This window comes from Crocodylus porosus, unplaced genomic scaffold (assembly GCF_001723895.1).
Source record: "Crocodylus porosus isolate Cpor-Errol unplaced genomic scaffold, CroPor_comp1, whole genome shotgun sequence".
NCBI lineage: Eukaryota > Metazoa > Chordata > Crocodylia > Crocodylidae > Crocodylus > Crocodylus porosus.
In genome coordinates this window covers 83,792,612-83,814,638 of record NW_017728906.1, presented here as the reverse complement: position 1 = coordinate 83,814,638, position 22,027 = coordinate 83,792,612, and the positions used below count along the sequence as shown (strand labels likewise).

The 22,027-nt window shown below is 44.1% G+C and overlaps 1 protein-coding gene across 3 annotated transcripts in view; it reads left to right on the top strand.

Moving 5' to 3' along the window:
- The window catches only part of VWA3B (von Willebrand factor A domain containing 3B), a 126,037-nt gene that overhangs the window by 5,254 nt on the left and 98,756 nt on the right, over positions 1-22,027 (top strand). For all 3 annotated transcript variants that reach the window (XM_019529449.1, XM_019529450.1, XM_019529451.1), the window contains exons 4-8: positions 252-346; positions 2,651-2,901; positions 5,307-5,466; positions 14,613-14,782; positions 16,723-16,847. In XM_019529449.1, coding sequence (XP_019384994.1) covers positions 252-346; positions 2,651-2,901; positions 5,307-5,466; positions 14,613-14,782; positions 16,723-16,847 — 801 coding nt within the window. The remainder of the gene's footprint in view (positions 1-251; positions 347-2,650; positions 2,902-5,306; positions 5,467-14,612; positions 14,783-16,722; positions 16,848-22,027) is intronic.

Sequence of the window (22,027 nt, the reverse complement as noted above, 5' to 3'; positions counted from 1 at the left end):
CCAGGTAGACATGGACAACATTGATTCTAAGAGGTGGGACTAATTGAAAAAACTAAGTATAAATAGAACCTTTCTAAATCTTGTTAACAATACTTATAAAAACATTACAGTATTTGTTTCATGAGAAGCAAAGCATCTAAGAAAAGGAATAGAGTTAATCTTCCTTTTGGTTGCACATGATTTAGAAAAACAGTGCATAGTGAAAATAATCTGTAAACTATGTTCTTGACGATTTGTGATCTTGAATGTAGATTATGTGTCCGCCTTGGGGAAACTCGTGGCTTCACGGTATGCAGATGGTCTTTTTCCTCAGTACATGAGAGCCCAGGATGGCAGAGTATATAATGTAAGTGCAACTGACTGTGGTTCACTACAGTAATAACTGGTTTCCATTTAAAAGATAATATCAGTATACTAATGTGATTGAAGTGTCTCCTTCTGCTAAAAGGATGCAGACATGAAACTGATGCATTTTCCATGTGGAATCTTTATCTTTTGATTCTTTTATTTGTATTGTGCCAAATGATTAATGGTATGGAAACCAGGTTTCTTTTTCTTTTTTCCTGATGGATGCTGATACACTAGTCCTGATGAAGCTTTAGAATATAGCTAAAGAGAAGGTTGCAGTTTCTAAGTAACAGAATTTACACAGTTTTAAATGGAAATGAGGCTCAATTTAGTTTTACAGAATGCTAACCAGTAAAACAAATGGAGATGATGAAATGAGGATACATAATATGCTGTCATTCCCTTAGCATTTAGTGCCAGCAGGTCACAAAAGACTTGGTATAACCACAACTTGATGGAACTTTGCCCAGACGCACATTTCTAAAGAATGTCTTAGTAACAGCTGCCGACTGCTCCATTATTGAAAGATAGATTCTGGTTGAATAAATCTGTGCGGCAGCCCGAAGAAATAAAAAAGCTAATTCATAAGAGTAAAAACTTTATGAAACAAATTGCATATCATCTCCTGATGTCCATCATCATTTCCCAGTTACTAGGCACTGGGTGTAAAAACTGGGTAAGAAACAATTCCGGGGAGTCTTCATAGATTTTATAGACATTAGGGCTGGAAGGGACCTCAGAAGATAATTATTTCATCCTCTTTCTTCCCACTACATTTTTAACACTTACAGAGGATCTCCTGATGCCTCCTTTGATTCCATGAGATGCCATTCTAGGTTTCATCAGGAGAGGCAGTTAAGGAAGTATGACTGCCATTTGCAAGGCCCTGGTGAAACCTCATTTGGCACACTGCACAGTTCCAGTCACCCATGGTTGACAAAGGTAAATGTGATCTGGAACTGGTGCAGAAAAGGACAATTAAGATGAGGGGAAGAGCGAGTCTGCCATTTCAGACGAGACCTAGAAGAGCTTAGCTTGTTTAGTGTACTGAGATGAAGGCTGAGGTGGGGGATGTGCCGCTAAAGATGGAGACTCCTGAAAAATGAACAAATAGGTATAAACTGCCCAGGAGTACATTTACAGTGGAAATATGAGGAGTGAGATTTTGCAACAGCCTTCCACTAGGGCTAGCGCAGGCACAAAACTGCTTTTAAAATGTGCTTGATCGATTTATGAACAGGATTATATGATGTTGTTGCCTGAGGGGCCTTCCAGCATGACAATCCTACCTAGTGTTGTGGGAGATTACTTTATCTATTGACTGTAGCCAAGTAAAGTAGGAATCAGAGGTAGAAGTTTGAAGAATGACACTGTGAATTAGAGTTCAAATCTTCTATTTCCAGAGGAATCTTATTTTAGAAACCTTTTAAATTCCCAAACGTTTGTATTTTCTGTTGGAGAACTGGTGGGATAAGTAAAGGGGTGACACATACATCACCTTACAAGTGTTGCACGAAGTCTTTACCTAGAGCCTGAGGTGAGTGTTATAAGGGACACAGAATTCTTTAGTGGTTTCTGTATATAAAAACTGTTTTATTTTACAATTATTTCTCTCTCCAGTACTGGCTCTGGGTTTGCATTAGTTTACTGGTGGGTTTGGGATTTGTGGGAACATTGTTTTTATTTGCATTTATGTCTCAGATGTGTATCAGATATCCAACAATTAATATTTAGGTTCTTGTGGTGCTCAGTGTTGGGCATCCTAGATAGAAACAGTGGCTCATCAAGGAAACATTTTTAATTTCCATTCAGCTGATAGTTAAAGACAAGACTGAGACGCTTGTTCCCTTATCCCATGTCTACCTCCCTTCCAAGTGTTTTAGAAGCAAGTCAAAACTTTGTTTGAATCTAACAAGTTTCTTTGTGCCCTGATTCACCCATCCCTCTGTGCTGTAAACAGCAGTCAGTAAGGAGAAAAGATTAATTCCCTGAGCTTGCTTTCATCTGATCACAGAATAGCAATACAGACTAGTTGGCACTGTCCTATGGTTGTTTAAAAAGACTGTGGAGGGCAGTTAAGAGAAAGAACAGTGGCTTTTCTTTTATATGCGAGTAACTTAGACACATTTATCAATTATTTACTCCCCTGAAATAGTGGAGGAAATATAGTTGTTTTCACTGCTATCTTGGCTGGAATATCTGGCAATTATAAATGAACTATCACAGCTGTTCTGAACTTAGGGCTTCATTTGAGTTATTTGTTTTGATGTTCGTTTCCACTCTCTCTTTTACGTAAATAAAGCTGACCGCCAAAAAGGAGCTAATTCTTCATTTTGTGGGTTGTCTAACTGGAGCTATCGAGCTGTACAAGCAGAGAATGGAATGGTTAACCAGTGAAAGCCGGCAGATATTTGGAGTGATTCAGGAACAATGCGTTGTCATTGTTTTGGATTTTGGCGCCACGTCTGGGACTGAGTTTGATCGGTGCCGTGATGCACTTTCTTTGGTACTCTTGGAACAAGTGACCCAGCTTTCCAAATTTAACCTCATTCGGTAAGGGGAAGGTTGCTTATCTTTTACTGATTAAGTATAAGATAAAATCCACTAGCATATAAAGATGTATATTCTCATGATGTGTTTAATACAGGAGAAAGCATCTGTGTTCTGGTAGGTCCTAGTGCAGGGGTGGGCAAAATGTGGCCCAGTGGGGCCAGATTTGACCCACCAGGCAATTCTGGCTGGCTGGTGGGGCCCCTAAAAATTTAGAAAATTAATATTATCTGCCCTTGGCTGCCTATCATAAGGCCCTTGATGGCTTTCCAAAACTCAGTAAGCAGCCCTCTGCCCAAAATAATTGCCCACCCCTGGCCTAGTGGGTCCCACCATAATCAGCACAGCATTATGCCAGGTCCTGTGTATCCGTGCAATAAGAAACAATCCTTACTCTGGAGAACCGAATAAACAAGACAAAGGTTTGGAGAAAGTAAGTATTAATATATACACTCTACAGCTGGAACACTGGTATGCAAAGAGTTTAAGTGACTTAACCATGGTCGCACAAGAAACTAGAAAGCAGATAGGGAATGAACCCAGAACTTAAGTCCCAGTCCAGTGTCGTAAAAACAAGGCCATTGTTCCTTTCTGAGTATGAGTAAATTAATTTGTGTTTAGTGAAAAAGAAAAGTTTTGACAAATTTTCTAATCCATGTGAGTGCACAAATCTTGATTTATACTACCATATTCCGGTAAGTCTTTGCACAGACGTATTCAGATTTGTATGCATGTGGGGGGGCGGGGGGGGAATTTATGTACTTGCAAATTATAAATATTGCAAAATTTGACTCTGTTATGATTATTGAGTTCAGAAAGCCTAGTAGCAACTAGGTTGAGCCTTCTCCAGTCATTCTGCCCGTGAATTATGATATGGACTTGAATCTAGATCCCTAATGTGCTTAATTCTTCTCTTCCCCAATGCACTTTAAATTGTTTCCTTTAAAAAAAGTGTGCAGACCTGGTCATGAAGGTTAGCTAGCAACTCTCCAGCATATTACTTTCTGGAATGCCACAGATACCTGCCACAGATGGCAATTCTACTAGTAGGCACTATTTACTTTCCTTTTTCTTTTTTCTCACACACATGCCCATATAGATTTGCACATACTTGCCCACTTCACCTATCTATGCCTTCAAATGCAAAAATCACAAGCCTTTTTTGAAAATATTAATGAACTGAGCATCCTAACTCTTTGCTTGAAAGGCAGGTAAGTATTAACCTCTATTTTCAGATGACATGGAGTTGTTAAAAATGATTCATCATAAAAGTGACACAGCGCGGAGGAGTAAAACTCAGATTTTCCCATTCAGAAATATGATTTAAGTGGTAGACCATGCCTTTTCTCATTTGTTTGTTTTCTGGGCCCAACTGGAAATACATTGTTTATATCCCATTGTTTAGAACAGCAGGTCTCAATCTTGCGGTCACGATCCCATTTGGGGTTGCAGTGATAAAATAGTGGGGTCACACTCCTGGGGAGGGAGGCATGGGGTGGGTGTGCCCCCCAGGTATGCGTGTGGGGCGGGGGCAGATGTAGGCCACAGGCTGCAGGCTTGGGGCTCCCCACCCTGCTGCCATCACTCCAGGGCCTCCGCAGTACACCAGGGTGGGGAAGCTCAGTGCTGATGCTGGGAGCCTCACGCCAGCCATGCCACCATGGCAAGGCTCCTCCTACCCACCTGGCAGCAGCAGGGGGCGTAACTCAGTGCTGCTGTTGCTGCTGCTACTGCCTGGTGGGCAGGGGGCGCCTCACCATGGTGGCATGGTTGGCGTGGGGCTCCTGGCAGTGGTATTGAGCCTCCCTTACTTTCTGTGCTGGTTCCTGCCCAGTAGGCTGTGGAGGCCCCTGCATCCTCCGCCCATAGGCTCCACTCTAGCCGTGCTGCCCATGGGTGGGAAGGGGTGGGGGGTGTGGGGAGAAGCAGGGCTCTGTGCACCAGCACCAGAAGGGCACCAGCAGGGCTAGGGGGTGGAGGCTGTGGGTGGGGAGCAAGGGGCACCTGGGGGAAGGGTGGGGAGCTACAGATTGGGAGTGAGGGGCCATGCTGAGGAAAAGTTTGGAAAGCAGTGGTTTAGAATATTTGTCTCTTCTACCAGTCTACACAATCAGATTTTTTAAAGGGTATATATTGAAGGATAAATGTGTTCTGGAAACTGATTTTAAAGCAGCTGTACTATTTGAATCATTCTAAACCATAAAAGCTTCTGCCTTGAGCAAATTATATAAACAATTGTGGAGGGTTTTGTTTTGCCTAGCCTTATCTTATTACTGGTTAGGTTTTAGCAGTGTGTCGGGGTTTATTATTATTAAAGGTCTAGCACAGTGGAATCATTTTGAACTCAGCTGCTGTACATTTCTAGTGGCTCTTTATTACTTCTGACTTACAGCTAATGTCACTTTTAGGGCTGCTCAAGATCCTATCAAGTGGCAGCAGAAAGCCGTTCCAGTGACTGAATGTTCTGTAGAGTTTGCTGTTAACTGGCTCTGGGAGCTTGACCGTACGCCAGCTCTCAGCCACACCAGCTCCACTGAGGCCCTGATGGAGGCTGTAAGTGATGAGATGGTAAGCTTATCCATCACTTAAAAATTCTCAAGTAAATCCTAGAATAGCCAGTGTGAGAATTGGATTGCAAGTTTTAACATGATGAGTTGTGAAGAGCTGAATATTAATCAGAGGACATGCAATTATCTAAAGGCATTTCTTTTAAGTAGAGCTACAAACCAAGTTTACTAATAACCTGTTTATATAGATGTATTCGGTTCTGAAAACAGAAACTTGGTTTGTTCCTTCATGGATTATGTAGAATAAATACGGTCTGCAAACATTAAGGGAAAGAGAAATATCTTGCTCTCCGTTATTCTTATAGATATATTTTTTAGAGTTTCAAAGTTAATGAAAATGCTGTTAATATGAACAGTCTTCAAGAAAAGAAAGCCATTTTTATCTGCAGTTCTTTCTGCAGATCAGAGGCATAATTATATGTAAAATCCAAAATTATGTGCAATGGGTTTTAATTCAGTCATTTTGTCTAGCTGTAGTTTAGGAGATCTATAAATCCTCTTTTGATACCCAGATTTTAGCTTTGACTAAACTAGTTGACCAATTCTCTTAATATGCTAGCATAGGAAGCATACAGGATGCTCTTGCAGTTAATGCTATTTGTTTTTAATAATTCTACATTACATATTTCATTAAAGGAATTCCAAAGGATATAAAGAAGTACACCATCCTTTGAGCTATCCACTACGTGCATATAGCATCAAAGAGACATTGGACCCAATTCACTGCCAGTGTAAATTTATGCCTATTTTCACAGAATCATAGAAAATTAGGGTTGGAAGGGACCTCAGGAGGGCATGTGGTCCAACCCCCTGCTCAAAAGCAGGCCCATCCCCAACTAGATCATCCCAGCCAAAGCTTTGTCTAGCTGGGTTTTGAAAACCTCCAAGGATGGAGATTCCACCACCTCTCTGGGTAACCTGTTCCAGTGTTTTACTACCCTCCCAAATGAGAAAATTCTTCCTAATATCTAACCTAAATTTTCCTTGCTGCAACTTGAGATCATTGCTCCTTGTTCTGTTATCTGCTACCACTGACAACAGTCTAGCTGTATCCTCTTTTGAACCCTTCTTAAGGTAGTTGAAGTCTGCTATTAAATCCCCTCAGTCTTCTTCTCCAAACTAAATAAGCCCAGTTCCCTCAGCCTCTCCTCATAAGTCATGTGCCTCAACCTCCAAACCATTTTTGTTGCTGGACTGTCTTCAATTTGTTCACATCCTTTCTGTAGTGGAGGGCCCAAAAGAACAAACATCTAGTGCCCATATTTACCCTTTTCCAATCATCTGGGACCTCTCCTGATTGCCATGTGTTTTCAAAGATACTGGCTAATGGCTATGCAATCTCATCTACCAACTCCCTCAGCACCCTTGAGTGCATCCCATCTGGTCCTGTGGATACATATATGCCCAGCTTTTCTAAGTAGACCCTAACCTGTTCTTTCACCCTTGTTGGCTGCTCCCCTCCCCTCAAACTGTGCTGCGTGGTCCAGTAGTCTGGGAGCTGACCTTGCCTGTGAAGCCGGAGGCAAAAAAGGCATTCAACACTTCAGCCTTTTCTGCATCCTCTGTCACAAGGTTGCCTTCCCCATTCAGTAAGGGACCCATGCTTTCCCTGATCCTTCTCTTCCTACCGACATATGTGTAGAAACCCTTCTTGTTACCCTTCACATCCTTTGCTAACTGCAACTCCAATTGGGCTTTGCCCTTCCTGACTTCATCCCTGCATGCCTGAGCAATGCTCTTATACTCCTCCATAGTTATTTGTCCAGGTTTCCGCTTCTTATAAGTTTCCTTTTTGTGATTTAGTTTACTGAAGAGTTCCCTGCTAAGCCAAGCTGGTCTTCTGTCATACTTGCTAGTTTTCCTGCACAGTGGGATGGTTTGTTCTTGCACTCTCAGTAAGGCTTCTTTAAAGTATAGCCAGCTCTCTTGGACTCCTCTCCCCCTCAGACTGGCTTTCTGGGGGATTCTGCCCATGACTTCCCTGAGTAAGTTGAAATCTGCTTTTCTGAAGTCCAGAGTCCTTACTCTGCTGCTCTCTATCCTTCTTTTTTCCTCAGGATCCTGAACTTAACTCATGGTCACTGCTGCTCAAGTTGCCATCCACTACTACATTCCCCACCAATTCTTTCCTGTTTGTGAGCAGCTGGTCAAGAAGAGCATGGCTCCTAGTTCACAGTTCCAGCATTTGTACCAGGAAGTTGTTCCCAACACTCACCAAAAACTTCCTGGGTTGCCTGCACACTGCTGTATTGCCCTCCCAGGGATTGTGATCAGGAAACTTCCACTAGCAGTTTGAAGAAAGCCTCATCCACCACTTCCTCCTGGTTTGGTGGCATATAGCAGACACCCATTACAACATCACCCTTGTTGCTCCTCCCTCTAACCTTAACCCAGAGACTTTCAACAGGCCTATTTCCAGTTTCAAACTGGAGCTCTGAGCAATCATATGGCTCTTTTACTGACAACACAACTACTTCTCCTCTTCTTCCCTGCCTGTCCTTCCTGAACAGTTTGTACCCATCCATGACAGTGCTCCAGTCCTGCAAGCTCTCCCACCAAGTCTGTTATTCCAATTATGTCATAGTTCCGTGACTCTGCAAGGACTTCCAATTCTTCCTGGTTGTTTCCCAGGCACCATGCGTTTGTGTACAGGCACCTAAGGTAACTAATTGATTGCCCTGATTTCTCAGGAAGTATGAGAACACCTCCCCTGTTGCCCGTTCCTGCTAGCTCTTCCTCCAGGTCTCCTGCTTCCCCACTTACCTCAGGGCTTTGGTCTCCATCCCCTGGCAAACCTAGTTTAAAGCCCTCATCCCTAGGTTAGCGAGCCTGTCTATGAGGATGCTCTTCCCACTTTTTGTCAGGTAAATCCTTTCTCTTCCTAGTAATCCTTCTCAGCATCCCATGGTTGAAGAAGCTGAAGCCCTGCTGGTGACACCACCTGCACAGCCAGGTATTGATCTGCAGGATGCACCCGTTTCTGCCCAGGACCTTTCCCTTGACTGGAAGAATCAAGGTGAATACAGCCTGAGCCCCAGACTCCTTCACCCTTGCACTCAGAGCCCTGTAGTCACTTTTGATCCATTCAGGGTCTCCCCTGGCAGTATCATGGGTGCCCACGTGGATGAGCAGCATAGGGTAGTAGTCAGAGGGCTGGATGAGTCTTGGTAATCAATGTTTCCTCTAAGGAGTAGCGGTCCGTGAGCACGCTGCTTTGGTCTGTGAGCGTGCTGCTTCGGTCCTGCCTCCCCCTTTTGGTGCAATGTGGGACACTTACCAAAGTGCTGGAGCCTGGCGGGCAGGGGCTGGAGCCTGCCTGCCCCAAATGAGGCTCCACTGGGAGCTGGAGGCTGGCATTGGCTCTGCGAAACTGCTCTGCTCCCCTGTATCGCTTCGGGGAGTGAGGAGGCACGTGGCATCAGGGCTGGGGAGTGAAGCACTTCCTAGAGCTTGTGGAGCAGTTTTCTGGGGCCAGTGGAGCCCGTGCCAGCCCCTGCCCCAGCCTCCATCCCTGCCTTGCCTCACCTCGGGGAGGAGCCTCTGCCTGCCCTGAGTGAGGCTTCTCTGGCTCTGGGAAACTGCTCCAAGGCTCTGCCAGCTCTGAGAAGTGCTACACTCCCTAGCCCTGACTCCACGTACCTCCTTGCTCCCTTAGGCGATGCGGTGGAGCGGAATAGTTCACCAGAGCCAGTGGAGTTCACGCCAGCCCCAGGCTCCACCTAGGGGAGGAGCTTACCTTTACTAAGTGTCCCACGTCGCAGCCCAGCTCCATTCCCGGCGGGTGCCTGGCCTGAAAAAATTTGTGCGTGGCCAAACTTTTACTCGTGCGCGGCCATGCATGTGTGCACCTTAGAGGGAACCTTATCGGTAATCCCTCCATGACATCTGGGATCTGGGCTCCAGGCAAGCATCAGACTTCAAGACAACAGGTCAGATTAGCAGATGGCTCCCTCTGTCCCCTGCAGTAGGAAATCTTGAACCACCACCACACATTGCTTCTTCTTGGTGATGGGGGTGGTCTTGAACCTTTCCACCTTGGTAAGGCCTGTCCTGTCCTCCTCCAACAATGGAGCATGCTCTTCCTTCTCTGTTGCTATGGCTGTGTATCTGTTCTCTAGACAAACTGCTGCAGGTGGAGGTGAGGATTTCTCCTTGCCTCCAAAGGTCACACATTTCCATTTTCCACCTCCTGGGAGTTCATGTCTTTTCTCTTCTCTAATGCTGCCTCTGGCTGTTCTTCTTCTATAGTCCCAGAGGTCTTCTCCAGCACTGAATCAATGAACTCCTCATGGAGGAGGATACTTCAGAGCTCCGCCACCTTCTCTTGTAGCTCTTTCGCCTTTTCCCTGAGACACCACCAGGAGGCACCGCTTACACCGCAGGCACCCTGTCTTGGCTATCGCTGGAAGGAACCTGCAAGCCACAGTCCCCACTGTGCCTAACCCTGATCTGGGTGGAAGTGTTGATGGTGAGCAGTTCTGCCTGGACAAGTCTCAGAGGTGCAAGCAGAGGTAGTGGCAGTGGCTCTGGCACTGCGATGTCCTCCAGCCATTTCCCTGGGTTTTCTAAGCTGCCTTCTCTCTCTTACTGCCTGTCTTCCAAGTGCAACTTCCCTAGCAAACTCACCCGGAAGCTGGCCTGTTTACTGCTTGTTGGCCCCAAAAGGTTCCTTTTTATCTTGCTTCCTCACACTAAACTGAAAGGCTCTCCTATGAAGGGGGGAGAAGAGGAGCAAACTGTCCTGCAAACTGCTTACCCTGTTTGCAGCCCCTGTTCTCTGGCTCCTTGGTTCCTCGGGGAGTCTCCTTTTATACCCTGCTGGGCCTGGACTGGCTCTGTCCCCTCATTAGGGCTTCTGTCAGGCCCAGGCAGCAATAACTTAGCAATCAGCACTCACTCAACCAGCAATACTCCCAGCTTCTCAGAGCACACACCCAAAACACACACAGCCCACCAAACAAACACTCAGCAAACCAAAGGCCCAGGCAGCTCTGGATCACTTACTTTCCCTGGGCAGGATCTGGTGCCTGGCACCTCTTCCCCTTCCTCCCCTTGCCCCTAGCAAACTGCTTGCAAACTGCTTACCCTGTTTGCGGCCCCTGTTCACTGGCTCCTTGATCATTATTTTGAAGCTCTTTTGAAGCTAAATTTAGTAGTAAAGTTAGCTCATTGTGTTTTGACTAGAGTTATTAATTTCCACTGGGCTGAAATTCAGCACAAGGCTCCACTTAAGTCCTACTTGAGAAATTACTATAAGTCAGATATAAATGGTGCTTAAACTTCATGCTGGCCTTCTGGACAGCAGTGAATTTCAACCTGGAGGAATCTTGGCATGTGGAAATTGATATTAAAATTAAACTGGATGACAATTTCTGCCTCTTGACAAAAATTACTAACTTTTTCAATTTGCAAAATGTCATTATCTTGGGGGGGCTGGAGAAAAACGGATTCAATTTCGTCTGCCTGCAATACTATCTGACTGAAAAGAATCCTTTATCAGCCTTATGGTGTGTTGTAGATCTGGGTCTGACTGAAAAAAAAAAAATCCAACTGCAAGAGACCCTCAGAAATATCCCCTAGTATTATTGTCTAGGGTACTGGTGGATCTAGGATTACGGGAATCCTGTTTTTGCTGGTGGTCAGCATAAAGCAGTGTAATTGGTACATCCGTTACCTTCTTAATGAAAATTCATAGTGTACACTGGCAGAGTGTACACTCATCTGCAAGCGAAAGTTGCCGACTTGTAGTGCCAGAAAATGACTCAGTCTTGAGGTTTGGTTTCCTTAACAAACTAACTATTCCAGTGCAACATTACAAGAGCTAAGATTTTTCCCTACATTGGCTGTTCCTATGGTTACTTCACTTAGCTGAAACCTTCCCATGCACCGCTGTGCCCTTGGCTTACTTTCCTCAGGTCATCTCTGCCCTAAACCCTAGGTTGCTGTCACAGGGTTGTCCCCATATCCTTTCGTTTGGCAGATTTTTTTCTGAAGTTGCCAATACCTGCCGAACATGGGAGAAAACAAGATAGTTGTAAGATCCCCTGGCCTGGATTAAAAATAGGGTAAAAGATGGCAAACTGTTAGGGTGCAAAAAGACATTGCCTTTGTGTCACCATAAAAATTGTGTTGCCAGGGAAACATGCTCCTTGTTACACCACAAATTCCCAAAATTTGTGTCTGCAACAGGTGGCATGAATTTGTGCCACTGTTTTGCAGCAGATAGCTATTTGCTTTAAGGTAAGAGAATGCAGGCAGCTTGGAGGTGCCTGCACTCTCCAACTGCCTGGGGAGGCACTCTCAGGCATCAGGTGCCCAATCCACATGCTTCAGGTATTCCTATTCCCAGGGCATGCAGGTTCATGCCCCTGAAGCCCTAGCAGTGCATACCTGGTTTCTCCCATTTGGGATTCCTTGAGCACGTGTCTTCTCCCCACTAGCAGAGGAGTCCCCTGAGATTCTCGGGGCATGCACACATGTAGATGCAGAAACGCCAGACTTGGAATGTGTCTCTACAAATGTAGTAACTTCTGGTTTCCCTGCTAGCAGAGGAGTGCCAAGGATTCTGTTTCATCCAATGAAGTAGATCAGCTGTGCCTAGACACATTCCGTTTCATTTGGTGATGTTTGTACCCTTAGGGTGCTTGTACACGTGATGTTTTGACCATGTACACATGATGAATAGTAACAAAAAATTGCTATTTATCTAGCATAATGGTGTCACCATGTACATGTGCATGCTATTTTTTTATGTCAAAATTTATTTGAGCATGGCAACTTACACCACCTCTGATGTATTTTATTTTAATCGTGGTCAATTGTTCTATGAAGCTTAGTCATGGCAGATCTATCATGTGTACGTCGCATTAGTCTGTCAGCTCATCCAGGATTCAGGGGACTGAGATGAAGACCCATTTATGGAAATACTTCACATACTGGGTCTATGACTGGATTGCATCTGCTTTCCTCTAAGATTGTACTTTACAGCAGTACATAGTCATAGATATGCTTTCTTAATGTCAGGTACAAACAGCTTTTCCTCTGCTCTTTTTCCAACCTCTCCTTCCTCACATAATGATTTCTACATAGTGGGTGCATCTACATATGAAATTACAGCAACACAATAAAAACTGGAGCTATTTGAACTGGAGTCAACTGCTCCCTGGTGCAATATCTACACATGCACATGGGACAGCAGCAATTTGAGCTGGAGCAGAGTAAGTCCCCAGCTGGCTGGGCTGACTGGGTGCAATTTATGCCCCTGGTCACTGTCTACACATGCACTTTGGCACAGTTAAGTACTCCACTGTAAGATAGCAGTGTCCCTGACAGTACAATCCTGTGGCAGAGTTAATTAGTTTACTGTGCCTTAATACTGACACACATGTAGACTATAACACTTTACTGTGCAGCTAATTCATCTACTCTGCAATAAAGCACACATGTCGATGCACCCAGTGAGAGTGTGGCTTATGTCTGTGTTTGTAGAGAAACTTTGGTGTACAGGCAACCCTCTGTTTCACTTACTGTGGTTTTGTTATAATGCTCATTTAAAATACCTACCTGGTTTCTCTTAGCGTTCAGCGCGTTTTGTTATAGTACTTGGCGTGGGGGGTGGGGAAAAGTAGTGGCGGAAGCAGCGGTGTTGGTGTCGTGAAGTGAAGTGGTGAGTGGCAGCTGGCGGGGTCTAGGGTGGGGTGGCAGGAGCCCGGGGTCTGCTCCTGCATGTACTGCTGGAGCAGGTGGGCAGGAGCAGCAGCGGGAATGGGCAGGTGGGGGACTGGGCAGCATAAACATGGAGCCTGGACTGGTGGGGCCCAGGGTAGGGTGGCAGGAGCCCGGGGTCCGTTCTGGCACATAGTGCTGAAGCTGCCAGCAGGTGGGGAGGAGTGATGCTGGTGGCAGCAAGAAGGGGAGGGTGAAGGGCATAAGTATGGGGCTTGGGCCAGTGCCCAGGGCTGGGGCTGGCAGGAGCGCGGGGCCTGAGGCCAGGGCCGGCAGGAGTGTGGGCCCTGGGCCGGTGCAAGCCAGCACTCAAGGACATGTGCACAGGGTCCCCTGCCCCAGGCCACAGAGGGGCCAAGCCCGTGGAACCCTCCCATCCCCGACCTGCAGCCCGTGACCCATTCCGCTCTAGTCATGCATCCATCTGTGGGACACGGACACCATTCTGAGCTTTCTCCATGTTGGCCGGAGCCCCGCTGCCTTCTTGCCATTAATCCCTGGGCAGGCGTGTCCCTGACTCAGGCCCTGCAGATGGGGCGGCTGGGGCTGGTGGCCAGCGGGTGCAGGCCAACAGGGGCAATCGCGGAGGCAGAACAATGAGGCCGGGAGGAGCCAATGCCTTCCCTGGAGGAGCCCGTGCAGTACCTTGCTGGGAGCTGCAAGGCACAGAGCGGCAAGTGGTGTGGAACCAATTATATTTATTTTCATTAAACCCTATGTGAAAATGGGTTTTGTTTATATGCTGTTTTGCTTAGTGCTTGGTTTTACCGTAACCAATTAAGAGCACTAAGTGGAGGTTGTCTGTACAAATCTGGTAAGCCCATTTGTCTTGGGCAAATGTAAAAATATGACTGACCTGTACATTTGTACAATAAATTAACAGAAAAGGTCTTCTTTCCTAAAAGAAGATAAAGTTCTAAAACAAAATGTCAGAAAATGTACTGAAAATAAAAATGAATGTGGGATATGACTTCTTGGTACTCTACTACCGCAGCCAAACTTTTGAACTTCTCTACACCAGTACCAATATCATTCTGAAAGCAGAGTGTTTCATGGTCTTGAGTGCTGATTGCCAACATCTTTTTCTGCATTTATCTTTTTTTCTCTACAACCTTTTCTCCTCCCTTACTCTGTGGAGTAAAGGTGGAAGCAGGTCCAGAGATTTTGTGTATGATTCCTCTCTCATTTAGGCAAATTTTCTATCAGGGAAATTCCACTGACTTCAGTTAGAGCACTTCTGATTTACAGAGAGAGAACACAGTTTCTACAAACCTCAGAGTCCTAATGAGAAATTAGCCCTATCACATTTTTTCCCCAGATGTCAGCAAAGGACATTATTTGAATATGTTTAAAGCAGCTATGCAAAAAACGAGTCTCTCTGTTGTTTTCTGTTTGTTAATATGCACAATTTGTCTGTCACAGATTGAAGCAGTTTATTATTTTGCTGTGGGTGAGGTTCCTGAGGATATGAAACATCTACTCCTTCAGAAGTTTTCTGACAGTCCTTTCCCAATCCATCCAGTATCTTTTAATGCCAGGGAAGAAGATACTATTGTTTTCTTGAAGGAACTGAGCCGCCTGACCTCTGGCAGGTATGGGGGAAAGTAACCACAATTGCAGTGGCAATTTCATGACTTTTCAAGCCCTTTCTTAGACAGAAAAACATGAATATTCACAACACCTCTGGGATCTGGGTAAGTATCATTTCCATTTCTCTTCTAGAGAAAATGAGACCAAGACACAAAGTGATTTGCTCAAAATCAGTTTAAGAGCTGTGATTTAAAACTCAGGTGTTCCTGCCCAAGCCAAACCTGCCTCCACAAATGTACTTATACCTAAGTTGGTTTCTCATTTATACCTTATGCTATCTGCCAGCCTGCTTGACAAAAATATGTGGCAACAGAATGATGTTATTTAATATTTTGTAGTGATACCTGGGGTTGCTAACAAAGTAAGGCCTCTGGGCACCAAGTCAGACCTCATTATACTGCTTGCTACCCAGACTTTTAGTAAAAAGGCCCTGCTTGCCCCAGATAGTTCACAGTTAAAGTTGCGACATTATACAACAGGTGGCTATGTCAGTCAGATGAATGGGGTAGGGCTTAGGATAAGGAAATAATAAAGCAAACGTTCTACTGTCTTGATTATAACGGGTAGCCTCTGTATCCATTATTGAAGCCTGGTTAGCAGTAGTGCTTCAAGCCCTAGGATAATAGGTGAAAGAAAGTGATAGAACTGCTTGTAAAGATAAATAATTTAAGACAGTTCTTGAGAAAGCAAGAAGCAAAAGTGATGTTATCCGAAACAAAAACTACAGCTCTGAATCATGTCCCACAGAGGCTGCTTTGTTGATGCTGCATAGATGCTGCTGGCTGAGAGATGCCACATGGGCAACTTGTCCCCTTGTTGTAGGGACCAACTTCACAGGGAGAAGGGGCAGGGGTAAGCTGTCATGTGCTTTGGGGATCATGCTTCCCTTCCACCCCCCAAAAACTGGTGATTGTATCATATTGCAGCAATGACAGTGCTGGAGAGGGAGTATTGTGAAGGGGAGAAAGCATAACTAAAAATTTCTGTACTTTTGGCAAGTTGTCTTGTCATTTTTTTCATCCTAAGCCCTTTAGGGCAAAGGATTGTCTGGTCTGTTTTTGTACAGTATATAGTGTGATGGGGCTTGATCCAGGTCTGGCTCTCCAGCCACTATACTACAAATACATGATGTAAATAATGGAGATTGTAGCAGTCCCTCCTCTGGAATTCTGCTCTGTGGAGTCTTTGCAGCACTATGATAGTGCAACAGGGGATTTAGGCAGATTGTTCTATGTAATATGTTTTCTCTTGGACCCCAAATAATTTTGAAGACATTTAGGGTGGATGCTAATGGTTAGTGGACAAACATTAACACCTTGCAAATAGACAGCTATGCATATTTGCTGTGCAGGCAGCAGGAAAGCTGTCTACAAGGTGAAAGGAAGCCTGCAGATCAGTGTGGGCCCAGCTGCTCTTTGTTTTTAGGAGGGTCTGTTCCCATCTCTTCTGTGAGGCTCTGACATGGTATGCCTTGAGCATCTGGTCTCTCTAGGATACTTTTCCTAGAGATGTCTGAGCTCTGTTTGTATCTCAGTAGTTGAAAAAAAAAAGGCAGTTGAGGGGCTCTGAGCTTACAGAAGATTATCTGATCTGTGATCAGAAAACTCCAGGGTCACCTTGGCCATTTCACTTAATATTGCTGTCCAGGCTGCAATGTTACTTAAAGACCTAACTGGATGCTCCGATGCATCAAAATGCATGTCAGGAAATTTGTGCTACTACCCTTGCACTGAGGAATGTTGTGCCTTTTCTAGTGTCCTCCAGTTTCTGGTCTGACATACTACTGTATGTGCATACTAACCTTGTGCATAACAGAAATCAGTGAGTTCTCAACAGAAGTAACAAATTTGATCTGAAATGGAGGGAGTTGTGTGTGATGAACAACTGGAAAAACTAGACACATGTTCACATAATTTACCCCCGGGTCAATTTTACCTTACAGATTCCATGCATTTGCTGAGAGAACTGATTATACAGATGTCATCGAACCCGTCATAAAGAGTGAGGAGGATGGAGAAAGTCTAACTAGCTGGAATACAAGAAAATTGAAAGGAAGGGTGCCTTTAGGTAAACTAAAACAAAATGAGAGGATGTTGATGTTTGTAATTAAAGGCTTCAGAATGGCAATGCAATGAAGGAAGTTTTGCCACATGTAAAATCCAAATGGGCATGGGCAGTGGTCCCACATCACCAACTGGGAGCAGACAAATGGAAGCTCTGTACATGGAAAGGGGAGAATATATGATTATGTGGCTAGAAAGGAAAGGAATGAGGAAGAGAGGGATGGCATAAGGAGTTGAAGGAGGGTGGAGAGTGAGAGTGAAACATTTAAGGTCAGCTGTTTTGAAAGAAGAAGATGTTATGCTGGGTGTGCTGAGGAGGAGCAGTGACAGAAGGGAGAAAGGGTCAGGACAAATGGACTTGAGGAGAAGGTAAAACTTAGGAGGTGCATGAAAGAGTGGTAGAGACAATAGGCCATTTTATATCCTCAGTTCCGATACAAGCAGGTATATCCACAGGTTTGATATAAACTTTTGTAATCCCTGAAATTGAGTTTCTTTTCCAAATTCTGATTTTGACTTAATGGAATGGACTGTAAAGGAGGAAAAAGAAAAGAGAGCCCAGGGAAGAGAAGTAGCCAAGAGAAATGGGGAAGGAAGCAAAATAAGGCTAACAGAAGACTTTGAAACAAACAGAAGTAGAAGGGAAAAATATCTTGGTAGACTCATGACACTCCTGGTGAGTGTATACACCATGATGGCAGTGTGTCCTGGCAGGGACTCTCTCTAACATACCCTGCCTGCGTGCTTCTGCTCACATGCTCCAAACAAGGGAATGTATCAGTTGTGCCAAGGCCACTCCCAGCAGCTTCTATCCAAACTTTGATCTCTGGTGTCCTTAAGGGTGACTGCTGGGGACCCTGGAGCAACTTTACCACAGGATTTTCAGGTTTGGAGCATGTGGGTGAGAGTTGGTGGGTGGTTCTTTCTCAGCAACATCCCTTTTAGGGTTGTCTTGGTGTCATGAAATGTATAAGTGTGTTGTTCTGTGGGACTCAGGTCAGAGGTTTGGTGGGAGACAAAATGAGGATGTTTTTGACATCTTTTGTATGCAAGATATTCAATATAAATAGTGTATTGCAAAAGTCAGTACAAGAGCAATAGGGAGAAAAGTCAAATAATCTTCCTACCTCTTCACTTATATGTGTGCATTGCTATAGTACTATATTTTTTTCACAGACAACTGATCCTGTCATGTGTACCTTATTTTGAAATACTGAATGAAAAAGAAAAGATTTTTCCAGAGTTATGTCTGCCTAGAGTTGGGTCAGAGTCTGATCTTCATCTGACTTGCCCGCCTTTTCCTATGTAGGCTGTGAAATAGGAGGAGCAGGAACAGCTAGCAGACAGAAAAATTGCTCTAAGAAATGTTAGCTTGATTAGTGGAACATCAAGACCATTAAAAATGAAAAATGATTGTTAACATCATTTTAGTGGAGAACCGTTATCCATTAAGTCCAGTTGATTCCCTCAGCTTCCTGGATGCTAATGCCACAGCTGCTGCACTTTGGAGCAGAGATCAAAGCAGATAGCTTCTATCCCAGACAGAAAATCAGCTTCATTGTTTAATATACAGCTCCCAATTTTGGGGGGCTCATTTTGAGAGAAAAGGTGCATGTTGTACAGCAAGAAAATGTGGTATTGAAAGGCTTCATGATCATTACTGTGTTTTCAACTTCCATTGACCTTTGGGAGGCAGAGAGAGACATTATTCTCATTTTACAGATGGGACATCTGAAGCATACAGTAGATTAAGTAACTTGTTCAAAGTCTCACAGGGATTCTTTGACTGATTCAGGAATGTAACCCTCCTGAGTTCCAGCCTGGGTTGTTATCCAGTAGGAATCCTTCCTTCCTGCTCTTTACTCAGGTAATTAATAAAGTCACTGAAATACAAAAATGAAAATCGAGAGTAGGAAAGGGTCAGACTTCTGTTCCTCATGAAAGGAATCTCCCTCCCTGCTCCCCCTCAGCCTCCCATACAGGGTTTTGAAACTGCCAGCAAATTAAGCATCTACATTCTTTTTTTCATTTAGTTCTAATACAGAACTATATAGTGACTGTTTTCTGCCTGCTACCAGAGCCTCACTACTGGACCCCTTTATGGGGAGGGCCCTGTTTCCCCTTTCCCCAGGCATCTAGTCTGTTTCAATGGTTGGCTCTGAAGCGGCTGCCTGTCTGAAATTACCTCTACACTACTGTTTTGAAAGCTGAAGGCTGAGTAGCTTTAATCACCCAAAAGTGCAGTAATCTCCTTGAAATGCATTGTCTGGTATGTCTCATTGCTTCCATGGAATAGAATTTACACATTAAAAAGGAACACAATTAGCCTTGTGCATTTATCGAGCATTATAGCCATGGTTATGACATCATTGGCAACCAATCAAAAATCTCCAGTTGTGTCCAGATTCTAAAATCCTTTCAGAACAGAAAATGCATTGGAGACATTCCTTTTTTCTTCCATGCCTGATGTCTCTGGTTTCAGAATGCCTCTTTGAAGGCTGCAGAAGGCAATAATAATAAAAATGCTGATGACTAATGCATTTAAAATGGTTTCTTGGTTATGTGGAATAAACTATAAAAAGGAATAAATGGAAACTAAACTAGAAATTTACTCTTCTGTATCTGGTGTTTCATGTAAATTAAAGAGAGATCTTACTGTTCTGATTCTGTCTCTTTGTATCACAAATGCAACGGCTGTAAGCTCAAACTTTTCATTAGGTTTTATGGATGGAAGGAGGCTATTTTAGAGACAAACACATATGATAGTGTTCTAGGTACAAAAGGTGTGTTATCATTTGGCAAGTACAAGATTTATTCATTTTCATTTCTGTCCTGTTGAAATGAATGGGAAGTGAGCTACTTAAGAATGATGAGCTTAATTTAGCATCCTAAAACTCTGCTGCTTTGGTTTTTGTGTAGTCATTTAGAAAGCAGGGCCAAGGTACTACTAAATCTGAACGGTTTTGAATGCTCTCACTTAATGCAAAGTTCTGATTTGGCTCACTGTCATGATGCTCGCTTATCTTTCCAGTATTGATTTTCCTGCTACCCTTCTTGCCTTCATTCTATAATAATACAGTACAGCTTTATTTTGAATGACAACTCATCTGCAAAAGTTACAGAATGAAGTAATATGATTATGAAGTTAGACATCACAGAGGGAAGAAAGAATATACATATATAGGCAAAGGAGATGTCATTTAAGATGGAACTTGATGACAGTGAAGGCTCATGAAATAAAGAACTGACAAAAGCTGCAGATGAGAAGGTTGTTTCAGCCCACACCGAGGGAAGGGAAAAGTGGGGAAGCAACATTATCTGAGCAGAGCTTCAAAGGAAAAAAGTACACAGTTGTTTTTTTTTTAATGGGGGGAGTTTTGAACTGAGCCTTGCAGTGAACAGGGGCACATCGTTGACTGAAACTGGGTTGAGAGTAAATCTTTGCACTGTGTTTTCTCTGCATGCTAGATAGAGCCTGGTGTGTTGGGACTTACGGAGGTTGTAGAGAAGTGTCACCTCTATGGATTCTTTAACTCACTCTCTGAAATCATAGATGAGCACTTGATTGATGTGAAGAATTTGAAGGTGTGTATCCTTCCATGTACAGACACATATAGACCTATTGAATAAGTATGTTCCAAGCTGCACTTGATGATGATGCTTTTTGTCTTGCTCGCAAAAAATGACAAATACACTAAAATTCTACTTAATTGTCCATATTTATCTTGTATTTACATGCATAGAATATCAGGATTACAATATGCCAAAGAGAAAGCACAAAAGCATCAATCTTAGCTCGGGCTTCTCTGGGAAACTGAGGTAAATTCACTTTGCTTAGGGCATCTGCACAGAATTGAGGTGGGTGGAATCCATAACCCACCTCCAGAGTACTAGCTCACCTTCAGAGCTGCAACAGAGGCTGTTATGAGTAATAGCACAGGTTGTTATCCCTTCTTTCTATCTAGAGAGGATTTTTTACCAATGGATCTACATAGTTTTGTCTTACTATCCTAACCTTGACCTGTCACTGCCTACGAACCCTGCTAGAAGTCAGATTTAGCCTCTTGGTGAGAATGAATTTCCCTGCTGTCTAACTTGTCAGGTATGTAAGCTACCTTGTGGACCTGGTTAAGCTCTTCCGTGTGCTGCCTTAGATATCAACATTTTAGAGACAACTGCAGTGTTCTGCTGCCACACTGAGGCTGAGGCAGAGATCAGCAATGAGAAAGTTAATGCCTCTGTTGCCTTGCATGGAAATTAAGTTAAAGCAACTTAAAACATCTCCTCATTTCCTTGCTTTTTGCACTGGTAGAGCCTGATTTAAGTCAGGGGATAACAAAAATAATGAATTATCCTTTTTTCTACAACTTAATTTAGTTTCTTTCTTGTTCTGTGATGTCTTTGACTTTTAAAAATGCTACTACATTTTTTAAAGCTGGGGTGGCTGTGAGTGAATTGTTACTTTTTTTGGACATGGAGTCCGGTACATTGGAGTGACTTTTGGAGCAGACTGCAGGTGGGTTTGGCATTTGGAGGTAGAAATAGAGCAGATTTTGTTATGAGTACTAAGAATAATGGGGAGGTGACTGTGATGGTGGGGGTTATGGGTATGTGTGCGTGTTCAGATTGCCCACTGAAAAATCAGCATAAAATGTGACCAGTTTATAATGCTGCACCTCAAGTTTTCCTCCGTTGTTTTTCAGCTCCCTCCCCCCTCGGCAGTGCAGAAACTGAGTATTCCCATTACCCTCTTTTCCTTTGATGGCAGGGCTCTTTATGCTGTTCTCCTCATTCCAGATCCCCTATTTTTGCCCTTCACGACAAGGACTTTGTGTGACCCCCACTCTCCCTTCCCTACTTACCTTTCCATAGTGGGAGCCTTGCATATACCTGCATTCTCTTCTTTTGTGTTATGTTCTGCATTCTTCTCACCGCCTAACATCCAATCCCAGAGGTGGGTTAAGGTGTACTGGGACCCTGGGCAAAGACAAAATTGGAGGCCCCCTCTCCACACGGGAGCTGGGTTGGGGAGGGGGTAGGGCTTCTGGTGCTGGCAGAGGAGGCTGGGTGGACCCTGCCAGGCAGCAGGTGGGCGACACATACCTGACTCTTCTCCCTGCTCCCCCCTCAATGGCCAAATAGACACACACATAGGCACGCGCACAGACAGGTGTGCAGTCTACT